Source organism: Danio aesculapii, chromosome 17 (genome assembly GCF_903798145.1).
Source record: "Danio aesculapii chromosome 17, fDanAes4.1, whole genome shotgun sequence".
Lineage (NCBI taxonomy): Eukaryota > Metazoa > Chordata > Actinopteri > Cypriniformes > Danionidae > Danio > Danio aesculapii.
This window is the reverse complement of record NC_079451.1, coordinates 41,779,513-41,805,526: the sequence shown is the minus strand read 5'-3', so window position 1 is coordinate 41,805,526 and position 26,014 is coordinate 41,779,513. Positions and strand designations below refer to the sequence as shown.

At 33.8% G+C, this 26,014-nt stretch overlaps 1 protein-coding gene across 1 annotated transcript in view; it reads right to left on the bottom strand.

Moving 5' to 3' along the window:
* The window catches only part of kiaa0586 (KIAA0586 ortholog), a 280,836-nt gene extending 255,490 nt beyond the window's left edge, over positions 1–25,346 (bottom strand). The window contains exons 1-8 of the mRNA XM_056476393.1: positions 24,745–25,346; positions 20,468–20,529; positions 20,294–20,360; positions 17,945–18,014; positions 17,685–17,859; positions 14,834–15,046; positions 12,594–12,774; positions 11,128–11,274 (exon numbers count right to left, since the gene is read on the bottom strand). Of these exons, the coding sequence (XP_056332368.1) occupies positions 11,128–11,274; positions 12,594–12,774; positions 14,834–15,046; positions 17,685–17,859; positions 17,945–18,014; positions 20,294–20,360; positions 20,468–20,529; positions 24,745–24,991 (1,162 nt within the window). The 5' untranslated portion in view covers positions 24,992–25,346. The remainder of the gene's footprint in view (positions 1–11,127; positions 11,275–12,593; positions 12,775–14,833; positions 15,047–17,684; positions 17,860–17,944; positions 18,015–20,293; positions 20,361–20,467; positions 20,530–24,744) is intronic.
* Between the last annotated feature and the right edge of the window lie 668 nt (positions 25,347–26,014).

The following is a 26,014-nucleotide window of genomic DNA, read 5'->3' as shown; positions in this document are numbered from 1 at the left end:
AAGTGGCCAGTGAGTGTATAAGATATAAATCAAAAACAGTTTGAGGTTTACTTTTGATTATTTTTGAAGGATTCACAGATAAGACTCTCCAGATAAAAAATCATTGTCTGATACCATTAAAAATAGGGCGTTCCACAAGTATATGTTTAACAATTTGGTTTCAGTTGCAGTATTGACTGGGGCACATCTGAACGTCCTGTACTGGCCTGACTAGCATGTCTAGCGTGTGTCTGTGACGCATAACATGTGAACCCCTCCCCCCATACGGCGCACATCAACACTGATGGAGGTCTCGGCAGGTAAGGGCACTGGCTAATAATAAAGTCTGCCATTTATATGGGAAAGGGCATCCCTGTAGGGGGCAGACAGACTCTCCTGGCATCTCCTGGTTGCTGGGGAAGTGCTGACAAGAAGCTTTCTAGCTTTCAAAATGAAGTTCAAGTCGAGTCAAGTTGAGTTTTATTGTCATTCCGCTAAATGTGTGCACAAAAAGTGAAACGAAATGTCATGTCTCGCATAAAAATGTTGTGTGCTACATAAATAAACTTAATCATAAACATATAAACACAACCCTAGATGTAAGAGTATTTTTTTAAACCTATACAAAACTAAACAAATAAACATAATAAACAAATAATAATAACAAACAAATGCATAATAATAGCAATAATTAAACAATATTTTGCTAAGTGTGTTTTTTCATGTGTGGACACGGAATTAGAATGAAATGTCATGTCTCGCAGGATTATAGTAAATAAATATATTCAAAATATAAATATAACACTGCACGCAAGAGCAATTTTTAAACCCATACATAACTTAGGGTTAGGTTTAAACAAATACATCTTAATAACAAACAAAATAAATAATAAGGACAACAATTAAACAATGTTTTGGTGAGTGTGTTATTATGCTGATGGATTGGCTGGTATATGCTTCCACCCCCCCCCAAAAAAATACAGGACTAAAACTGCCAGTAGGTGGCGACAACGACCTGTCATTATGAATTAGTCATTGAATCATCTTTTTCAAATGATTTGTTCAAAAACAAAAGCTGTATCCAAATTCGCCACTCATACTTTTAAATATTGAGGGAATAGCCATTTTTAGCGATGCCAACTACGTGCACTCAATCAATCCCACAATGCACCACAATAACGAGTGTGCAACCAATGTATGCTCAATAGCTAGACAATACCCTTAATGCATTGTGAGAGTTTGCATACTGATTGAATTTCTGCGTTTAAAGACATAAATACATTTATTTAGCAATAACGTGTGCTACAAAAAAAGAGCACTTAAAATGTAAAATCTAAATTAACGATGCTAAAAATGAATTAAATTAAATGACTCTAAGAATGATTGTAAAGATTTAACAAATGTAAAGTAAAATAGAAAAAAAAATATTATTTGTGGTTTTAATCAAATAAATATCTTTAAGAAATTATAAAATGATAAAATTATAAATTTATCATAAAAATAATGATAGAGAAATTATTAAAATATTACTGACCTAATAAAAAAATGTTTGCATGCAGATGAGAGTGTTAAAAACAAATGAAATAATTGCAAAATAAAGACCATTTTAAGAATGACCCCATCTCCCTAATATAAGGTAACCGCATATCTCGACATAGCTAGTGTTTGTCTAGCATGGGCTAAAATTCCTACCCATAAATCTTTGATGAGGAAAGACCACAGGAATTGCTGTTGAGGGCATCTGCAATATTCATAACCTTTAATGTAAAATCTGCAGGCTTCTCCTCTCATTACTACATGATTTGACTCCTATTTCACCTATTTGATTTTTTCTCATCTTCACCACCAGTTTAGGCACATTTATCTGACTTGAAGGCTAAATAAATAAAAAAGATGAATAAAGAATGACATTTCATGCAGAGACTCATTTGTCACACCACGGGGTCATTTAAGTAAACAGCAAAAATGCTAAAAGATGATTAAAAATTAAAAAGTTAATAGACTGGCAGCACACAATTATTATTACAATTTTTGTGTTATATAATATCCATAAAGAATGCCAATTAGCAATGAATAATATGCTACAATTAAGAACACATTGAATATTGGAAGTAAAAAATAAATAAATAAATAAACCAATAATAATAAAAATGTCATCAAGATATCATAAGCTAAATCAGTTAAAGCACCAGAAATACACTCAACGGTCACTTTATATGTAAACCTGTCCAACTGCTTGTCAACGCAAATTTTTATTCAGCCAATCACATGGCAGCAACTCAATGCATTTAAGCATGTGGACATAGTCGAGACGATCTGCTGCAGTTCAAACAGAGCATCAGAATGGGGAAGAAAGGTAATTTAAGTGACTTTGAACATGGCACGGTTGTTAGTGCCAGACGGGCTGGTCTGAGTATTTCAGAAACTGCTGATCTACTGAGTTTTTTACGCACAACCAACTCTAAGGTTTACAGGGAATGGTTTGTAAAAGATAAAATATCCAGTGAGCCGCAGTTCTGTGGATGCAAATGCCTTGTTGATGCCAGAGGTCAGAGGAGAATGGCCAGACTGGTTCTAGCTGATAGAAAGGCAACAGTATAACTCAAATAACCACTTGTTAAAGCCGAGGTATGTAGTAAAGCATCTCTGAATGCACAACACGTCCAGCCTTGGGGCGGATGGGCCACAGCAGCAGAAGACCACACCGGGTGCCACTCCTGTCAGCTAAGAAAAGGAAACTGAGGCTACAATTCACACACCAAAATTGGACAATAGAAGATTGGAAAAACGTTGCCTGATCTGATGAGTCTCGATTTCTGCTACAACATTCGGATGTTGGCATCAACAACATGAAAGCATGGATCCATCCTGCCTTGTATCAATGGTTCAGGCTGGTGGTGGTGGTGTAATGGTGTGTGGGATATTTTCTTGGGCCCATTAGTACCAATTGAGCATCATGTCAACACCATGGCCTACCTGAGTATTGTTGCTGACCATGTCCATCCCTTTATGACCACAGCTTACCCATCTTCTGATGGCTAGTAGGATAACGTGTAATGTCATAAACTTGAATCATCTCAGCCTATTTTCTTGAACATGACAATGAGTTTACTGTACTCAAATGGCCTCCACAGTCACCAGACCTCAATCCAATAGAGCGCATTTGGGATGTGGTGGAACGGGAGATTCGCATCATGAGCGTGCAGCCGACAAATCTGCAGCATCATGTTAGCGTGATGCTATCATGCTAATACGGACCAAAATCTCTGAGGAATATTTCCAGTATCTTGTTGAATCTATGCCACGAAGGATTAGGGCAGTTCTGAAGGCAAAAGGGGGTCCAACCCGGTACTAGTAAGGTGTACTTAATAAAGTGGCCAGTGAGTGTATATATTTAACCCAAAACATAAAAAACAGCTTCTTAATGTGCCTTGTAAGACAAAAGTCTATGAGCTCTGATAATTAAACCAAATCTAATACACCTCTTTTAATGTCTTGGAGAATTACTCATAGACAGGTGAACATAAAAGGACCCTCAACATGACACAGCCCCTCATAATCCCGATTTTGCTTGTATTTAATGCCACTTTGATGATGTACACGAGAAACAAAAGGAAAGCTGGCTAAAAATAGCCCATTTAAATGGAGAAAGAGAGAGAAGCTGAGAGATGGAGCAATGCTGCACTGAAATAGCCAGGTTGCCATGACGACCCGATTAATGTGCACAAGTGACAAAATGGAGTCAGTAGCAACAGACATCTTACTGCAGAATTTCCCCACTGTCTCGACACACACACACACACACACGTCTTGGATTAAACAACAGCATGCAACCTGTGTTTACACTGATTTCAAAATATCCCAAATTCAATAGAACATCAATCTGGACAAGCATGGCGCATGTAGTGTATGTAGGTCAAATGTGTGCTTATTATATTTACATTTATTTATTTATCAGATGCTTTGATGCACAGAGACTTCGAAATGTGAGATGCAACAAGCGAATGATCATAAAGAGGTAAATATTTCACAGTTTCAGTCACTTTTATAAAAATAAAAGGCAGAAAAGGAAGGGTTTTTTATGATGCAGTTAAAGGAATAGTTTACCAAAATAAATAAATTCTGTCATTACTCACCCTCATGTCATTCTAATCCCTGATACCTTTGTTCATCTTTGAAACACAAATTAAGATTACTATTATATTTTTTTCTCTCTCTTCCTTTGTGTTTGATATTATTTTCTGTATTGTTTAGATATTCAGTTGAGTCATGTGATCATAGAGAGTTCTATTTTAATGATCTAGGCGCAAAGTCTAAAGTGCAGGGGCGCAAAGAATTAAGGGTGTGTCTGAATCCATTTTTGCTATTTTAAGGATGGAAAATACAGTCTGCGCCATGGCGCATGGTTTAACAGGGTTGTGCTTACTCTCTTAATGAGTTATGGGTGTGTTTTGAGCATAACATGCATTAAACCCATCGGAGTCTCATCTCCCATTACCTTTAAGAGTCAGTTTCCAAAAAAAATATTGAATCATTTCTACTTATAGCTGTTCTTGGGATATTTCATAACTTAGAGATGTATAATAAATATGAAAGACAAGCCATGTTATCTGGAATAGTAATTGCCAAAAGGGTAATTTTGAGAATGTGGAAAAATGAATCTGTACCTAAATGTGATATGTGGGGAAGATATCGTAAACATGCTTGCTTTGGAGAGGTTGAGATATATCAATCATTTTAGATATTAGAACACCTTAGTGCATTGGAAGAAATGCAAGCATAACCAGTGACCCCTGTCAGTATTATAGTAATTAAAGATTGAGTGTAATTGATATTCACTATTCGTAATCTATAATGTTTTTTAATAATGTGCCCAAACTATTATTTGACAATAAAACTATAGTCAGGATAATGCTTTTCTTTTGGTAATATAAGAACAATGTTACTTTATAATTACTTTTATTTATGCATTACCTGACCAAGTAAATTATATTTTGCTTTCATGTGTTCTGTTGTTCTGTCACAGGTTTGTGTTTTTATGTATGGTATTTTATATGCATTATTTTTGTATTGTATGTTTTTTTCCTCTTTTCTTTGACATTTTCTTGTAGTTTTGTTGTAGTTTTATACTTATAAAAAATAAAAAATAAAAAATAAAAAGAGTCAGCTGTGTCGCGAAGAAAAATGAAAGAGCCGACTAGCTGGCAGCTTGCAAAAAGCAATAATAGTTTTGACAATTTTTGTGATATATAATATCAATAAATACTGTTAATTAGCAATTACTAATATGCTACAGTTAATAACACATTGATTGTTGGAAGTTCAAAAATAAACAAATTAATTAAATAAATTCATTAGATAAGAAAACGGTGTTGTACTCACTCCACTGAAGACATTCATTAGTCTACATATTTAATTTCATTTGATATGCACAAAGATTTGTTTCAAAACTATTTCTAAATTCAGTTCTAATTTCCAGCAAACGAATAAATGAACAACAATAGCGAAGTGTGGTCAAACAAGTGAGTTATATCCAAACATATGTCCTATTCTTATACCCCATATGGTGATGCAGACATCTCCAAAACTTGACAGATTGACGAATCTAAATTTGCTTTTATTAAAACAAATATAAATATGCATATGATAAATAATACTAACAATGATAATAACATTATATAAATGCATATTGTCATGAATAAACTGAAAAAAGCACCCCGAGGTGAAGGCATGGAGGCAGTGATTTTTATATTTATGTAGAAAATAATAATTGGAGTAACATTTTAATCCTTTTTTTTTTCATATGTAAAGATATTTGTGTACTGCTGTACATCCTGTGTGTATTGAACAATGTGTGAGCATCTGAAGCTGCATAGGACCTATGATTTCTCATTGTTTATCTTTATGAATCCCTTATCCAAAGAGCATCAACGCATTTTGGATTAAAAAATGAAGATACTTTGGATGAAATCAGAGAGTTCCCTCATCCTCCATAGACAGCAATGATTCTAACTCTATCAATGGCTGCACAGTCACCAGAACTAAATATTATTGAGTCACTTTGGGGTGTTTTTGAAGGAGCGAGTCAGGAAACGTTTTCCTCCACCAGTATCATCTAGTCATCTAGTGACCTGGCCACTGATCTGCAAGAAGAATGGCTCAAAAGCCCTCTGGCCACTGCACAGGACTTGTATCAGTCATTCCCAAAAATAAACTGAAGCAGTATTGGCCGCAAAAGAAGGCCCTATACACTACTAATGAATTATTGTGGTCCAAAACCAGGCATTGAACAAGTTCTCTCATGTCCTGCACAGTCACCAGTACTAAATATTATTGAGACACTTTGGGGTGTTTTTAGAGGACAAAGTCAGGAAACGCTTTCTTCCGCCAGCATCACCTAGTGACCTGGCCACTATTCTCCAAGAAAAAATGGCTCAAAATCCCTCTGGCCACCATGCAGGACTTGTCTCACTCATTCCCAAGATAAATTGATGCTGTATTGGCCACAAAAGAAGGCTCTACACCAGGGGTGGGCAAACTCGGTCCTGGAGGGCCAATGTCCTGCACAGTTTAGCTCCAACTCTAATCAAACACACCTGTTTATAGATTTCTAGTGATCTTGAAGACACTGATTAGCATGTTCAGGTGTGTTTGATTAGTGTTAGAGCAAAACTGTGCAGGACACCGGCCCTCCAGGACAAAGTTTGCCCACCCCTGCCCTACACCATATCAATGAATTATTGTGGTCCAAAACCAAGTGTTGAACAAGTTGAACACCTCCCATGGCCTGCACAGTCACAAGATCTAAATATTATTAAGCCACTTTGGGGTGTTTTGGAGGAAAAAGTCAGGAAACCTTTTCCTCCATCAGCATCATGTAGTAACCTGGCCACTATTCTGCAAGAAGAATGGCTCAAAATCCCTCTAGCCTCTGTGCAGGACTTGTATCTGTCATTCCCAAGATGAAGTGAAGCTGTATTGGCCACAAAAGAAGGCTCTACACCATACTGAGGAATTATTGTGGTCCAAAACCAGGCATTTCAGTTTCATTGTCCATCCCCTGAATATACATAATATACTTGTCCCAGCATTTATATACTGCAACTCTCGAATGATTTGATGTGCTTCTTTTATGCTTACTTGTAAGTCGCCTTGAATAAGATTTTCTGCTAAATGAATAAATGTAAGGGTCTGCAAAAGAAGCTGTCCGGCATGCTCTGTTAGTAAGAGCATGAGATTTCTTATGTTGTACAGTGCAACCATGCAAGATTGTGTAGCTGCAATTGTGAAATTATGTTCGACAGCCGAATTGGCAGTGAAGTCTAGATTATAAGAAAACATGAGAGAACAAATGCTACGAATGAGGATTTTCACACTCCAGGAAAAACACACACGGCGAGAAACTGCAAGCCATAATTAACTCTCTGTTCTCCCACACACATCCATCAACGTGAGCCTGAGAACATGGCTCCGGCGTCTGGGAAAGCAATCCCATGTTCATGTGGGAGCCGCGGAGGGGGCTGCAGAAGCAACTCGGATTATATTCAGGTGGGAAAATTCTCCCAGGTTTCAGGACAAACGGGCTTCTTTGAGCGCACAAATCGTCCATAAATTACCAGCCAATTGGAAAAAAAGAAGAGGAAAGAGCAAGGTGAAATGGAAAAAACAGGATCGTTGTTTATGATAAGCAAGTTTTGGCCTTGTTTAGTATACGCTAACGGTTACACAACATTGAATAGGGTCGTTTAGATCTACTGCGGTCTGTTTAATGACGCGCACTACTTGAAGACACTAAAGCAGCTGTGTTACCAGGTCAGCCTGTGCTAACATGCCTGAAGCTTTTCCAATAACAAGCCTCGACTCTCTCCGACAGGAGCAAAACAGCGTGACTGAGGCGAACAGCTTGAACTGTTCGTATTTACACAGCTGTTCGGTGGGTGACACTTCTTTCAACAACTGCTTTTTGCCTTAATTGGTTTTTAGTGCAAAAGCAAGTCTTCAATCCAACCCAGAGGAGTGACAGATTGGTTGAGTGATGGCGTCTGAAGGGAAAAAGCATGTTCAGGGATGAATTACTGGTTTTGGTGTTTTGCGAACATGAGGTTCTGGGCTGAGCTGATCGTTGTTGCCTCTTAAACAGGAAACTAAAAGCAGGCGGTTTCTCGGCAGAGTCGAAGCACAATGGTTTCTAAAGCCTGTAGCCATGGACGCATGAATGCCATTGGAAATTAGTGATGAGATATTTGAGACTCAACCCAAAACAATATGCTACAAAACACAAGCATAGGAGTAATTCATTACAATGCAGAGTCTATCCATTAACATAGTAATGCATATTATAATAAGAACATATAGATAACAATGATTAACAAGTGAATAAATAAAAGGTAACACTTTAGTTAAAGCTATTTATTTACCTGCATATTATTAAGATATCGGCTGTGTATTTGTACTTATAAAATACATATTTTGCATGATATTATTCTACATTGCTAATCATACCTAAACCTAACTACTATCTTAATTACTATTAATATCCAGAACATTAGGAGTTTATTCAGCTAAAAGTCATAGTTATTGGTTTGTTAATAGCGAGAATTGTACCTTAAACATAAGTGTGACCAATAAAATTATTGATAACAACAATCAATTCATGGTATGCTTTATTTTATGATATTTCGATAAAATATCTCAAAAAAGAAAAGAAAAAGGTTTTAATTCCAGAATTATCTTTTTTAGTTGGTTCAATAAATCTTGATAGATATGAAAAGACTGCCATTTTATGTTTTGCTGTTATTAGCTCTAGCTCTGATTAATCAAAAACTTGCTCTGAAATTATATAATTTCAGTAGAAATCTGTTGTGGTTTTGCTTGTGGTGCAAAAGCCAAAATTCACTAGTGACGCTACTGCCATCAAGTGGTTTCAACGTGAATCTCATCCACACGACTGTAATCCCAGTCTAGAACTGGGGTCCGTTCTTCCTACATAGATCACTCAATTAGCTGGATTTGGTTATTGACGATTTGACACGAGCAAGGATCGTTTCTTTATTCAAAACTCATCTGAGAGTTGTTGTCATAGCAACCTTCTCGGGAGCAGCAGCTTATTTTATATAAACAGGATTACATTTCAAGCAAAGGTAATACAGAAAGTATGTACCGAAGTATGTACTAAATGCTAATATATATATTGCAGTTAAGTGGAAACTTTGACATAGTTAATCAGAATAAGACAAAAATATTGAATAATATATTGAGATCTGGTGACGCAGTGGCGCAATAGGTAGTGATGTCGCCTCACAGCAAGAAGGTTACTGGTTCGAGCCTCGGCTGGGTCAGTTGGCGTTTCTGTGTGGAGTTTGCATGTTCTTCCTGCGTTCGCGTGGGTTTCCTTCGCGTGCTCCGGTTTCCCCCATAGTCCAAAGACATGCGGTACAGGTGAATTGGGTAGGCTAAATTGTCAGTAGTGCATGTGTGTGAATGAGAGTGTATGGGTGTTTCCCAGTGCTGGGTTGTGGCTGGAAGGGCATCCGCTGTGTAAAACATTTGCTGGATTAGTTGATGGTTTATTCCGCTGTGGCGATAATAAAGGGACTAAGCCGAAAAGAAAATCAATGAATATTGAGATCTTGTGTTTTATATTGTGTTTTGAACAGTACACTTGCAAAAAAAAAGCATGATTTATGGAAATGACTTAAACTGGAAATTTTAGTCGTTTTCAGAAATTGTGATCGAAGAATTCAAGTTTAAGTTAATAAGTTTAAAAATATATACAGTTGAAGATAGAATTATTAGCCCCCCCCCCATTGAATTTTTTTTTCTTTTTATAATATTTCTCAAATGGTGTTTAACAGAGCAAGGAAATGTTCACAGTGTGTCTGATAATATTTTTTTTCTGGAGAAAGTCTTATTTGTTTTATTTGGCTAGAATAAAAGCAGTTTTTAATTTTTTAAAAAACATTAAGGTCAAAATTATTAGCCCCTTTAAGCCATTTTTTTCGATAGTCTACAGAACAAACCATTGTTATACAATAACTTGCCTAATTACACTAACCTGACTAGTTAACTTAATTAACCAAGTAAAGCCATTAAATGTCACTTTAAGCTGTAAATAAGCATCTTGAAAAATATCTAGTCAAATATTATTTACTGTCATCATGGCAAAGATAAAATAAATCAGTTATTAGAAATGAGTTATTAAAACTATTATGATTAGAAATGTGTTGAAAAAAATCTTCTCTCCGTTAAACAGAAATTGGAGAAAAAAATAAGCAGGGGAGCTAATAATTCTGACTTTAACTGTATAAATTTTATTTATGCAATCTGCACAAATAAAAGTAGGGCCTACAAAGAGTGCCATGGGGTGATTAGCCCCAAGGGGTTCAAAGAGAACATTTATTAATATGGACTTTTAAGCTACAAACACATACAATTTTAAGAAACCAGCTTTAGTACAGTTTGTGTATAGTAATAAACATGCACAATATTCAATGTTTATAAAGGAATAATAATTTATGCACACGTTTTAACAGCTAATATGCAGGTGATTTGATGCTTTGCAAAAGTTGCAGACGCCTTCACCGATATCAAAATGCTTTTTTGATGCAAAATTAAGTTAAAGTTATTCCTCATGCCGATTAAGAAACTTGAATAGGCCTAGGCTACTATAATAAGAAAAATCTACTCTAAATTGCTTAAGATTCTTGACACATGAAAGTGTAAAGCGTGCAGCCCACAAGTTATTGCGTATCATATTTAACAAAGCGTTTATTATAAATTTTCAGCAGTTCTGCTCACATGGTTAATTGAATATTAATCAGATGATGTCATTACGCTCCTCTGTCGTCAGCCAATTGTTCCATTGCTGATCATTATTTAGAGGATCGATAGATCTGTTCTTCAAAACACACTCAGCAATCTCAGACCAGTTCATCCAGACATTTTAATCTGATTCACAAACTTGTTTGAAGAACAGACTTAGCCAGAGATCAGTTATCAAGATTAAAAGATCCAGGATCTGCCAAATCACCTTAGATCATTTAACCGAGGTACGAAAAACGGACCCCAGATTTTATAAATGAACCATGAGCTGTTTTCAAATCTTGGCCCAGAATCAAAATGGAGTGCTGACCCATGAGAGAAACCCACCTTGGTTTTTAAAGGAGGATTTCGGAGGCCTGTTGGTGCTTGTTGATGTCCAGTGGGTGGGTTTAGGAATGACCTTGCGTGGTGCAGGGGTCTCCAGAGGGCTTTTATGCCCCCCTGTTTGTCTCTCACGATAAGGATCCTTTGAGACTGTCAGAGAAAATAACCAACATAACAAAAGTCAGTATTATTAATTGGTTGCACTGATCACTGTCCACCTCGACACACATCAAAATCCACTATTCTGCAAGAAGAATGACTCAAAAATCCATCTGGCCACTGTGCAGGACTTGTATCTGTCATTCCCAAGATGAAGTGAAGCTGTATTGTGCACAAAAGAAGGCCCTACACCATACTAATGATTCATTGTCGTCCTAAACCAGGCGTTGAACAAGGTGAATGTCTTCCATGGCCTGCACAGTCCCCATATCTAAATATTATTAAGCCACTTTCAGGGTGTTTTGGATAGTTCACCCACAAACAGAAAATCATTTAGATACTGCTACCTATCTTTGTTAATTATATTTTGAAGATACTTTATTTTATTTTAAGATATATTGAAGAAACCTGTAACCATCAACTTCATTCATTCATTCATTTTCCTTCGGCTTAGTCCCTTATTTATCAAGGGTCGCCACATTTGAATGGACCACCAACTATTCTGGCATATGTTTTACGCAGTGGATGCCCTTCCAGCTACAACCCAGTACTGGGAAACACAGATACACTCTACGGCCAATTTTGTTTACACAATTCACCTATACTGCAAGTCTTTAGACTGTGGGGGAAACCGGAGCACCCGAAGGAAACCCACGCAAACATAGTAATAATATATTGTTTTCCTACTTTGGAAGTCAGTGGTTACAGGTTTTCAGCTTTCTTCAAATTATCTTCTTTTATGTTCAACTGAATAAAGAATCTAATGTAGATGTGGAAACACTTGAGGGAGTGCATTTTTATTTTGGGTGAACTATCGCTTTTAAGATGTTCACTCGAAAATGTAAATGTACTCATTATTTGCTTTATAAGGTGATATAAAATAATTAAATATAAAGTTTCTTTCTTCGGTTCAACACAAGTGGAAATACTCATCCATTAAGTTTCATAGCAGAGGACAAAGAAAAAAAACATGAAAGTGAATGATGACAGAATTTTTATTTGTGGGTGAACTTTGCCTTTAAGCAATGGTTTAAAAAAAACTGAATACATAATTAAACCCCAAATATTAATACTTTTATCATGCCTAAAAAGTTTAAAAGTGACCAGATATTTTAAAATCCAGTTTGTACATCTAAAATTGCAAGATTTAATCAGAGTATATTTATTGCTTTGGTCAAATTAATGAGGAAAAAACATGAATCATCATTAGCAGGCCTAATTTTTGAATTTTTTGCATAGCTCATTCTGCTTACTGTCATTACATGATTTTGAAAACATTCAGACAAATGTACATATACCACAATACTGACCTGAAGCTGGTCTTCTAGCAGAGGGGTTATCAGTGGCTAAGGATCTGATGCTGTGATTCCCTGAGACCTGAAGTGGAAAAGAGTCTGTCTGGGAAACTCCAGAGCTTGTGTGTAAGGAGGACTGTGAGTTTGTGTTTCCACGAGATGCTACTACATCCAGAGCTGAACCCAGGAGACGATTCTGAATACAGAGAAGATAATCATATGATAATATAACACACACAGTTTATGAACCACCTCTGAAACATCCACCAGGTGCTACACAATTACATAAACGCATTGAATGTCTGGAATTGAAGTATTTAAAAAAAATAAAAGATCTTAATGATGCATGTAAACATAATTTGCTCAGTATTTGGAAAACTAAATGATTATGTTTAATCAATAAACCTTGATTGACATTATAAGCAGATTTAAAACAATAAATAATAAATGTTATGTTAAAATATAAATAAAAAGCCACAACAATAAACAATAAAATATAACAAAAATAAGAAAGAACAATATGAGATAATAAAAGTTAAAAAAAGGAATTTAACAACAAAAAGTCAGTAAAATAAAACAAAAACAGCAATATAGAAATAAAACAAAACAGGAATAAAACAAACAAGAAATAACCAGAAGATATAAATAATATGTAAATACTTTTTTTTAAATTAAGCGTTTTTAGCTGGCTTGACAGCAGCCAAGAAAATAGTAGCGACAAGATGGAAGCCTCCACATTCTCTTAATCACCATCATTGGATCCTAACTTTTATTGATTCACATCTATGGTGCAAGAGAGGACACCATCAGACTTTGGGCACAAACCTTGGAAAAACTTAAAGGTTCACTAATTTATAAATAAATAATAAATAAATAATAAATAAAATAATAAAGGTATCATTTTGGTTTTTGATTTCATTTATTTATTTTATTTTTATTATTATTTATTTATATATTTGTGAACCTTTAAGTTTTTCCCAGGTATATATATATATATATATTTTTTTTTTTTTTTTTTTTTTTCTTCATTGTCGTAGACCTCTTTCAGCACAGTTTTGAATATCTTAATCTATTGGTCCATTACTATTCTTTTATTTATTTATTTTTCACTGGCTTAATTTTACCCTTACTTAAGCTTAAATACAGATTTGGTTTATTGCTTTTTTTTGGTTTGGAAATGTGTTTTATGTGTATGTATGTGTGTGTATGTGTATATGTGTATAAGTGTATATATATTTATTTATTTACTATTTCTAATTGCTTTAGTATGTCATTTCTCATTTTCTTTTCGGCCTAGCCCCTTTATTAATCTGGGGTGGCCACAGCAGAATGAACCGCCAACTTATCCAGCACATGTTTTACGCAGCAGATGCCCTTCCAGCTGCAACCCATCTCTGGGAAACATCTATACACACTCATTCACGACGGACAATTTAGCTTACCCAATTCACCTGTACTGCATGTCTTTGGACTTTGGGGGAAACCGAGGCACCAAGAGGAAACCCACGTGAATGCAGGGAAAATATGCAAACTCCACACAAAAACACCAACTGACCCAGCCGAGGCTCGAACCAGCGACCGTCTTGCTGTGAGGTGGCAGCACTACCTACTGCGCTACGGCGTCACCTGCTTTAGTATGTCTTTGTCTTTTATTCTTCAGGTTTTTCTTTTTATTGTCACTATTGTTGTTGTTGTTGCCATTATTATTAATATTATTATTTAACAACCTGTATATTGGTTATTACATATATATCAATGCACACTGCTATATGCTAATCGTCTACTGCATGTTTTTTTCTGTGTTCACACAATTCAAAATAAAAGAAAAAGTAAATAAAATAAAAATTTGAATAAAAATGAGAAAAATGTGATGCATTGCAATAAAAAAAATAAAAAAAATAAATAAATTAAAATAATAATAATTATATATATATATATATATATATATATATATATATATATATATATATATATATATATTATTTTTTTTTTCAAATGGCTGTTAAATACAAATTTTCATTTTAATTAGTTTAACTTGACATTCAAAAATAACTAAAACTTAAATTAAAAAAATATATATATATTAAACTAAAAATATATATAACAATAATTATAATAATTAATTAAAAATAATAATTATAATTTTGTTTATATTTATAATCAATGTATATCAACAACTTGAACTTCAAAGTGCAAAATGTGAAAATAAAAAACTCTGCATCTTCAAATCCAGACAGAGGTCTCTGTATTTTCACCTGCAGTTGAATCTGCTGACACTGAATTGTCTCCAGGTGTTGCAGTCTCTGCTGGATCAGAATGTTAAGTTGCTCCTCCAGATGGGCTGCTCTCCCAGCTGAACTGCTGTCGATACGGGCCGTCCTGCCCGGCAGAACACTGCCCTCTGCTGCCTGCAGCCTCCTCAGCTCAGCAGACACAAGCGAGATCTGAGCCTCCATCTCACTCTGAGCCTGATGACCAAACAAACACAGCTGAAGGTGAACGCTATAATAGATTGATGCGGACGGATGTCAATATTCAATGACACAGTCACACACTTCACAATAAGGTTTCATTAGTTAATGCATCTACTTACATGAACTAATTATGAGGAATACTTGAACAGCATTTAATAATTATAGTAAAACATTTACCAATGGATTATTAGAATACAAATTCATGCTTGTTAACATTAATTAATACACTGAGTTAACATGAACTAACAATAAACAACTGCATTTTCTATTTAACTAACATGAACAAATTCTGTAATGTATTGTTCGTTGTTTGTTCATGTTATGCATTAAATGGATATGCTCCACCTCCATTATGTGAGTTTGGGACACAGAAGAATAATAATGGCAGAGCAACACGATCTATTACTAGAGGAGACTGTGCTGTGCAGTATAGACACACAACTTTTGCAAGGTCAGTCTTCTCAGTTAGAGCCAGTCATTTCTGAAATACACTTCCTATTGATTTAAGGGGTATTACACATGATTTAACATTTAAATACAAGTTAAAGAAATGGCTAAAAGCAAATCAAGTTTGTAATCATGTGTAATTCTTTTCTCTAGTGTGTTATGAAATTCTTATTATACGTTTTGTCTTTTTGGTGTAACTTTATTGTTATTGTATGTCTATTAATGTGCTTTTTGATTTTAGGTTGCCTTTTTAAAATCGGGCAGGGGCAAGAGATGGAAATTAGCCATTGTGGCTTATTTACAGTTTTACTGTTGATTAATGAGCATTGTCCCTGTTAAAATAAAATACTTTTCAAATTTACATGAACTAATACAACCTTATTGTAAAGTGTTACCAATAATAAAACAGATCATGCTAATGAACATTTAAATTGCAGTGAATTAATATGCAGTGAATTAAAATGCACTATAATATGCAGTGAATAATTATTTCTTATTTAAACCTTTAGAATGGCTTTTACAAATATTAATGTTGTTGCATCTGCAAATGCTTGAAGACCTAATTGAACAGTTCACCTAAAAATGACACGGTAATACTCTATTTTGATGGTCCATTTGAGTATTAGTAGACTGTCTGCTTAATATCTGTTGAAACTGCTCCTTCAACAGACATTTAACTGACTATAAGAAACTTAGCAAGTACATGTCAACTTACACTAACCCCGACCTAACAGTCTACTTATAATCTAATGAGAATTAGTTGGCATGTAGATGAAATGTAACTTAAATTCAATTTGTGTTTCCAACTATGTAAGTCAATGGTTACACGTTTCCAGCTTTCTTCAAAATATCTTCTGGGTGTCGGGTGAGTAAATTTCATTTTTGGGTGAACTTTCCCTTTAATAGGCTGTTTTTTTTCAAATACATTGATTAAAACACTTTCTGATTCTCTATACAATTCCATCAAAAAAACAGCTTTATTTGTTAACTAACATACTCTTATCTAAACTGATGATGAAAATGGGCGACACGGTGACGCAGTGGGTAGCACGTTCGCCTCACAGCAAGAAGGTCACTGGTTTAAGCCTCGGCTGGGCCAGTTGACATTTCTGTGTGGAGTTTGCATGTTCTCACCGTGTTTGCGTGGGTTCCGGGTGCTCCGGTTTCCCCCACAAGCCCAAAGACATGTGGAATAGGTGAATTGGGTAAGGTAAATTGTGCGTAGTGTATGTATGTGAATGAGTGTGTATAGGTGTTTCCCAGTGATGGGTTGCGGCTGGAAGGGCAGCCGCTGCGTAAAAATATGCCGGATAAGTTGGCGGTTCAATCCACTGTGGCGACCCCAGACTAACCCGAAAAAAAAATGAATGAATGAATGATGATGAAAACTATTTTAAAGCATGTATTATTCATGATAATGTTTAATAACTCATCAAAAACGTCTTACCATTTTATTTACTGGATCTAGTTCAGCTGTATTTTTTATTTATTTGAACTAACATCAATAAAACTTAAGTTACAAATGTAGCTATTTCGCAAATGTAGTTACTCAGTGGGTACCTTGATGTCTAAACAATATCAAATTGACAATGACATCAAAAATCCCACCAAAAATGCCAATAGATTTAATGTCAAAACCTTAACGTCTATTTGACATCCACACACTGATGCATTGTTGACCACCAAAATAACAATACAAAAAGCATAATAATATAAGAAAAGTTAATTACACTGGATTCTGTATCTCTACAATGCATGTAAACTACCTTGGTGTCGAAACAACATCAAACTAACCACTAATATTGGCGTAAAAAAACATACACATCAAAAAACTGATTACAGGACAGTGCTCTAATCAATTTTTACATTTTGTTTTGACATCAGTGTTAGATCATAGATGTGAATTTGATATCATTTTGACATCAAGGAAGTCAATTAATTAAAATCAATTGAATTTGCATGCTTGATGTGTTTATTTTTTGGCATGTTTGCCTTTTTTTGATGGGACAGTATATTGACAGGAAGTGAAGTGGGAGAGAAAGAGAGACAGATCGGGAAAGGTCCAAGAGCTGGGATTCGAACTCAGGACGATGTTGCGTTATATGTCGGCGCGCTAACCTCTGGGCTATCGACACCGACATGTTAAATAATTAAAGCATGAAATATGAATGCATGAATATTTCACCTTTATAAGTGGTGCTGTGGCTGCGATGGTAGCAGCTGTTATGGCCGCCACACTTGCAGAAGTGCCAGGATCTCCTAATGGACAAGCAGGATCTGGCTGAACTCTTGGAGTTTGTGATCTGTCTTGCTCCAACACTTGTACTGTCACGTTACGTCTTAAAGGGGCACCTTGGGATCTGAGAATCATGGTGACAAATAACAAACAATGTGAAAAATAATCATGTTTGAGCATAGAAATGATTACATGGAAGCAGGATGTACCTCTTCCTGAGCGCTGCAGAAACCGCTCCTCTTCCATCTGCAGAGTATGTGGAAATCTGCACATCTTCACCTGAGATATTAAGAAACATCATATTAGTTTAAATTAAAGGCATTTGCAAGAGTCATTATTGCATCATGGTTAACTATAACCATACATATACAGTTGAAGACTGAATTATTAGCCCCCCTGAATTATTAGCCCACCTGTTTATTTTTTTCCCCAATTTCTGTTTAATGGAGAGAAGATTTTTTTCAACACATTTCTAAACATACTAGTTTTAATAACTCATCTCTAATAACTGATTTATTTTATCTTTGCCATGATGACAGTAAATAATATTTGACTCGATATTTTTCAAAACACTTCTATACAGCTTAAAGTGACATTTAAAGGCTTAACTAGGTTAATTAGGTTAACTAGGCAGGTTAGGGTAATTAGGCAAATTATTGTATAATGATAGTTTGTTCTGTAGACTATTGAAAAAATACAGCTTAAAGGGGCTAATAATTTTGATCTTAAAATGTTTTTAGAAAATTAAAAACTGCTTTTATTCTAGCTGGAATAAAACAAATAAGACTTTCTCCAGAAGAAAAAATATGATCAGACATACTGTAAAATTTCCTTACTCTGTTAAACATAATTTGGGGAACATTTAAAAAAAAAAAAAAAAAAGAAAAAAAATTCAAAGGGGGGCTAATAATTCTGACTTCAGCTGTATACAGGAATAGTTAAAATTTAATATATAATTAAAAAAAAACTTAAGGTATTACTATCAAATTAAAAACAATAATAATATATACATACAAGGCCTGCACAATATTGGAAAAATCTAACATTGCGGTATTTTCCTTTGCTGCAATATATATTCCGATATGTATATAATTTCACTATATGATTTAAATAGCACTATTCAGAGAGATTTCATGAATTTAAGTTGACTAAATTCATTTTCATAAATGTGATAAATTGCAAGCATATATAATTACGACAGAATAAAAATAAAAGTTAAATAAACAGTGCTTTATGGTTTTCTGAGAAGTTTAACAGTATTTAAATATACAAATTGAACAATCCAACCTTAAATAACATAGCCATCATTTATTCATTCATTTTCTTTTCGGCTTAGTCCCTTTATTTATCAGGGGTTGGCACAGGGATCCACCAACTTATCCAGCATATGTTTTACATAGCGGACGTCCTTCCAGCCACAACCCAGCACTGGGAAACACCCATACACTCTCATTCACACACATACACTATGGACGATTTAGCTTACCCAATTCACCTATAGTGCATGTATTTGGGCTTGTGGGGGAAACCGGAGCACCCGAAGGAAACCCACGTGAACACGGGGAGAACATGCAAACTCCACACAGAAAGGCCAACTGACCCAGCCGGGGCTGGAAGCAGCGACTTTCTTGCTGTGAGGCGACAGCGATACCCACTGCTTCACCGTGCCGCCATGGCCATCATTGTATAAATAATTTTATACAATAATATAAAAATAATACTTAATAATATCTTTTAATCTTTTAATAAATAGTCTAATCCTGTGATGTGACTATTTCGGTTACACACACTGCGATATCTAGGCTCAAACGATATGTTGCTCAGCCCTACTATATAGAAAAAATTAATAATGATAAAATTCCAAACAGCAAGATTACTACTTGACCTAAAAATTGCATGAAAATAAAAGTAAAATCTTGAGTTTTTATTTAGTTTTAATTTGACAAACTAAATTTCCTAACAGCACTAAAATGAAAAATAAACAAACGTTATTTAGACATAATAATTAAAAGGACAAAATATTAATAATTAAATACTACAAATAACACTTGGAAAAGATATCAAGTATAAAATGTATTGTACATAATATAACATAAGAACAACATAATTAAGAATAATATAATATAATATAATATAATATAATATAATATAATATAATATAATATAATATAATATAATATAATATAATGGCGCAGTGGTAGCACGTTCATCTCACAGCAAGAAGGTCGCTGTTTCGAGCCTCGGCTGAGTCAGTTGGCGTTTCTGCGTGGAGTTTGCATGTTCTCCCCGTGTTCGCTGAGGTTTCCTCCGGGTGCTCCGTTTTCCCCCACAAGTCCAAAGACATGCGCTATAGGTGAATTGAATAAGCTAAATTGTCCGTAGTGTATGAGTGTGTATGGGTGTTTCCCAGTGATGGATTGCAGCTGGAAGGGCATCTGCTGCGTAAAACATATGCTACATAAGTTGGCGGTTCATTCTGCTGTGGCGACCCCTGATTAATAAAGAGACTAAGCTGTAAAGAAAAGGAATGAATGAATATTATAATACAGAATTCATACCTTTTGACTTTAACTGTTCTGTCTGCATGATTGTGGATTGAGCTTCCCTCTTCTCTTTCCTGGAGGCCTGGTTAATACATATAAAACAAATGACAGAAATATTTGAATCAATGTACGTAGTTTAATAACATGCACACACATTTTAAAATAATTAAATAAAAAAGTAAAACTTACTTCGCCAAAAAGGCCAGCAAATTGGTTTGATTTGCTTCCAGCCTGTTGTTCCTCTGGTCCAGCTGAATTCAGATAAATATGAATGTATAATTCTGAACACTTAACTGATGGCAAAGTTTAACACTGAGGTAAAGCTGGTTTTATATGTGCACACTCAGACTTTCTCCTAAATAATATCAATTCGATTAGCACTGTCGCCCGACAGCAAGAAGGTCGCTGGTTCAAGTCCCGGCTGGGCCAGTTAGCATTTCAGTATGGAGTTTGCATATTCTCTGGGTGCTCCAGTTCCCCCACAGTCCAAAGACATGCGCTATAGGTGAATCGGTCCTTTCAGACCGAATATTATATTGGAACTAATTTGGCCGTAGCATATGAGTGGGGGTGTGTGTGTGTGTGTGTGTGTGTGTGCGTGTGTGTGTGTGTGTGTGTGTAAATGAGTACTGGTTTGCGGTTAAAAGGGCATCCGCTGTATAAAACATATTCTGTAATAGTTGGCGGTTGATTCCACTGTGGCGACCTCTAAAATAAAGACTAATCTGAAGGAAAATTAATGATGAATAAACATTAGCACTATCAAAGTACTATTAGGTATATTAGGACTATCAAGGTACTATTAGGACAATCGAAGTACTATATGAATATCAAAGTACTATTAGGAATATTAGAACTATACAAGTACTATTAGGACTATACAAGGTACTATTAAGACTATCAAATTACTATTAGGACTATCGAAGTACTATTAGGAATAAAACAGTATCATCGATTCATACTATTAAGAATATTAGCAGTATCAAATTACAATTAGGAATATAAAGACTATCAAAGTGCTATTAGGAATATTACAGCATCAAAGTACTATTAAGAATATTAGCAGTATCAAAGTAATATTATGAATATAAAGATTACCAAAGTACTATTAGGAGTATTAGAACTATACAAGTACTATTATGACAATCAAAGTACTTTTAGGACTATTAGAACTATCAAAGTATTATTACAACTATTAAAGTACTATTAGGACTATTAAAGTACTATTAGGACTATTAAAGTACTATTAGGACTATTAAAGTACTATTAAGAATATTAGGACTATCAAAGTACTATTAGGATTATTAAAGTACTATTAGGATTATTAAAGTACTAATAAGAATATTAGGAATGTCAAAGTATTATGAGGACTATCACAGTACTATTAGGAATATTAGGACTATCAAAGTATTATTAGGACTATCAAAGTACTATTAGGAATATGAGGACTATCAAAGTATTATTAGGACTATCAAAGTACTATTAGGACTATTAATGTACTAATAAGAATATTAGGACTATCAAAGTATTATCAGGACTATCACAGTACTATTAGGAATATTAGGACTATGAAAGTATTATTAGGACTATCAAAGTATTATTAGGACTATGAAAGTACTATTAGGACTATTAAAGTACTATTAGGATTATTAAAGTACTAATAAGAATATTAGGAATATCAAAGTATTATCAGGACTATCAAAGTACTATTAGGAATATTAGGACTATCAAAGTATTATTAGGACTATCAAAGTACTATTAGGAATATTAGGACTATCAAAGTATTATTAGGACTATCAAAGTACTATTAGGAATATTAGGACTATCAAAGTATTATTAGGACTATCACAGTACTATTAGGAATATTAGGACTATCAAAGTATTATTAGGACTATCACAGTACTATTAGGAATATTAGGACTATCAAAGTATTATTAGGACTATGAAAGTACTATTAGGACTATTAAAGTACTATTAGGATTATTAAAGTACTAATAAGAATATTAGGAATATCAAAGTATTATCAGGACTATCAAAGTACTATTAGGAATATTAGGACTATCAAAGTATTATTAGGACTATCAAAGTACTATTAGGAATATTAGGACTATGAAAGTATTATTAGGACTATCAAAGTATTATTAGGACTATGAAAGTACTATTAGGACTATTAAAGTACTATTAGGATTATTAAAGTACTAATAAGAATATTAGGAATATCAAAGTATTATCAGGACTATCAAAGTACTATTAGGAATATTAGGACTATCAAAGTATTATTAGGACTATCAAAGTACTATTAGGAATATTAGGACTATCAAAGTATTATTAGGACTATCAAAGTACTATTAGGACTTTTAAAGTACTAATAAGAATATTAGGACTATCAAAGTATTATCAGGACTATCACAGTACTATTAGGAATATTAGGACTATCAAAGTATTATTAGGACTATCAAAGTACTATTAGGAATATTAGGACTATCAAAGTATTATTAGGACTATCAAAGTATTATTAGGACTATGAAAGTACTATTAGGACTATTAAAGTACTATTAGGATTATTAAAGTACTAATAAGAATATTAGGAATATCAAAGTATTATCAGGACTATCAAAGTACTATTAGGAATATTAGAACTATACAAGTACTATTATGACAATCAAAGTACTTTTAGGACTATTAGAACTATCAAAGTATTATTACAACTATTAAAGTACTATTAGGACTATTAAAGTACTATTAGGACTATTAAAGTACTATTAGGACTATTAAAGTACTATTAAGAATATTAGGACTATCAAAGTACTATTAGGATTATTAAAGTACTAATAAGAATATTAGGACTATCAAAGTATTATCAGGACTATCAAAGTACTATTAGGAATATTAGGACTATCAAAGTATTATTAGGACTATCAAAGTACTATTAGGACTATTAATGTACTAATAAGAATATTAGGACTATCAAAGTATTATCAGGACTATCACAGTACTATTAAGAATATTAGGACTATCAAAGTATTATTAGGACTATCAAAGTACTATTAGGAATATTAGGACTATGAAAGTATTATTAGGACTATCAAAGTATTATTAGGACTATGAAAGTACTATTAGGACTATTAAAGTACTATTAGGATTATTAAAGTACTAATAAGAATATTAGGAATATCAAAGTATTATCAGGACTATCAAAGTACTATTAGGAATATTAGGACTATCAAAGTATTATTAGGAGTATCAAAGTACTATTAGGAATATTAGGACTATCAAAGTATTATTAGGACTATCAAAGTACTATTAGGAATATTAGGACTATCAAAGTATTATCAGGACTATCACAGTACTATTAGGAATATTAGGACTATCAAAGTATTATTAGGACTATCAAAGTACTATTAGGAATATTAGGACTATGAAAGTATTATTAGGACTATCAAAGTATTATTAGGACTATGAAAGTACTATTAGGACTATTAAAGTACTATTAGGATTATTAAAGTACTAATAAGAATATTAGGAATATCAAAGTATTATCAGGACTATCACAGTACTATTAGGAATATTAGGACTATCAAAGTATTATTAGGACTATCAAAGTACTATTAGGAATATTAGGACTATCAAAGTATTATTAGGACTATCAAAGTATTATTAGGACTATCAAAGTATTATTAGGACTATGAAAGTACTATTAGGACTATTAAAGTACTATTAGGATTATTAAAGTACTAATAAGAATATTAGGAATATCAAAGTATTATCAGGACTATCAAAGTACTATTAGGAATATTAGGACTATCAAAGTATTATTAGGACTATCAAAGTACTATTAGGAATATTAGGACTATCAAAGTATTATTAGGACTATCAAAGTACTATTAGGACTTTTAAAGTACTAATAAGAATATTAGGACTATCAAAGTATTATCAGGACTATCACAGTACTATTAGGAATATTAGGACTATCAAAGTATTATTAGGACTATCAAAGTACTATTAGGAATATTAGGACTATCAAAGTATTATTAGGACTATCAAAGTATTATTAGGACTATCAAAGTATTATTAGGACTATGAAAGTACTATTAGGACTATTAAAGTACTATTAGGATTATTAAAGTACTAATAAGAATATTAGGACTATTAAAGTATTATCAGGACTACTAAAGTACTATTAGGAATTGTAAGACTATGAAAGTATTATTAGTAATGTTAGGATTATCAAAATACTATTAGAAATATATCCACTGTCAAAGTACTATTATGAATATTAGCACTAACAAAGTACAACATTGTGTTCCCAGTCAATTAAATAGTGCTAATGTTATTTTGGAGTCACATTTACATGCGATTTCAGACCGAATATTCAAAGTAGCATGGTAAATAATATAGGGACGTTGTCACTGAACGAAAGTGCGAATATAAAACCAACTTTACCCCAATAAGTTTAACAGTGTTACCTGTATCTGAGACTGAAGGCACATTCACAGGAGGATCTGTCCTTCTCTCATCCACAGAACGAACATGTTCAGAGTCTGACAGTCTCCTGATGTAAATGTTAACTTTTTTCTGACTCTTATGCTTTATTTCGTCTCTGCTGGCTCTGGTTGAGTGAATTAACACATCTGCTGCATCAGAACTGGATGTTGAGTCGTTAAATTGTGTTTTATTGTTCACAGACACACAAGAGTCCATTTCCACTCTCATATCAGTAATGTAACGTTACAGTCCAGTATGAGTTTTGGGTTGATGTCCGTCGGTATGAAACGTTTATAACGGTCTTACCGTAAAAAAGACGCCAACCATATCGATTACTTTAAGGATTTCCAGAAACATCCCGAGATGACAAAAACTGATGCTGTTGTCAGAATTGGTTTTAAATTTCCCGCCGCAGGCGTTTTTAAAAGCAACAGGTCGGATTAGACTCGCTTATTTTTGTTGCTATAATAAACCCAGTCACTATTTCATGGTATTTTAATGTGATTTTCAGATAATGTGGTTTCAGTTCAGTGAATCCATTTATTTCCGCAGCGTCGGTTGTTGTTGCTGACAACAAAACATCATAACTGAACGCTGAAACAACGGTGAACAAGACGGTAAACAGATTTCAAAATAAAGGTCTTGGATTTATTCTGATTTGATCTTGACTCTGCTGCCCCCTTTCGCTTCTTATCAGAATGTGGTTTTAGAATATGCACAGTTGTGAATGAATTATGCAGTGAAAGAAGATAAACAATCTTATCGATAGCTAAAACAAAAACAAAAACAGAAAAGACTAATTAATATGGCAGCAAAACATACAATAAAATAAAATAAAATAATGAAGTAAATCAACAAAACACATGCGCAAACACACAATTCCGGCAGATTTCTTTCTTGTGCAATAATAATTTTAGGGAGTAGTTAGAATATGTCTAGTTATGTTTGTCAAAATGTGCAGTACGTGCAAAACAAATGTATATATATTTATAATTTATATAGTAAAAATGTTTAAATATTTATAGTTAGGTAACAAACTAATATATAATGAAATAATGTATAGAAATAATTTAAATAGTACAAATTATTTAGTACAATTTACCATTTAAAGTTCAAATTAAACGACCAGGGGAATAATAATAGTAATAATAATAATAATAACAATAATATTTATGATGATGATGATGATGATGATGATGATGATGATGCCTATAAACTACACATCCAATCCATTTCAAGGATTTTAAATTC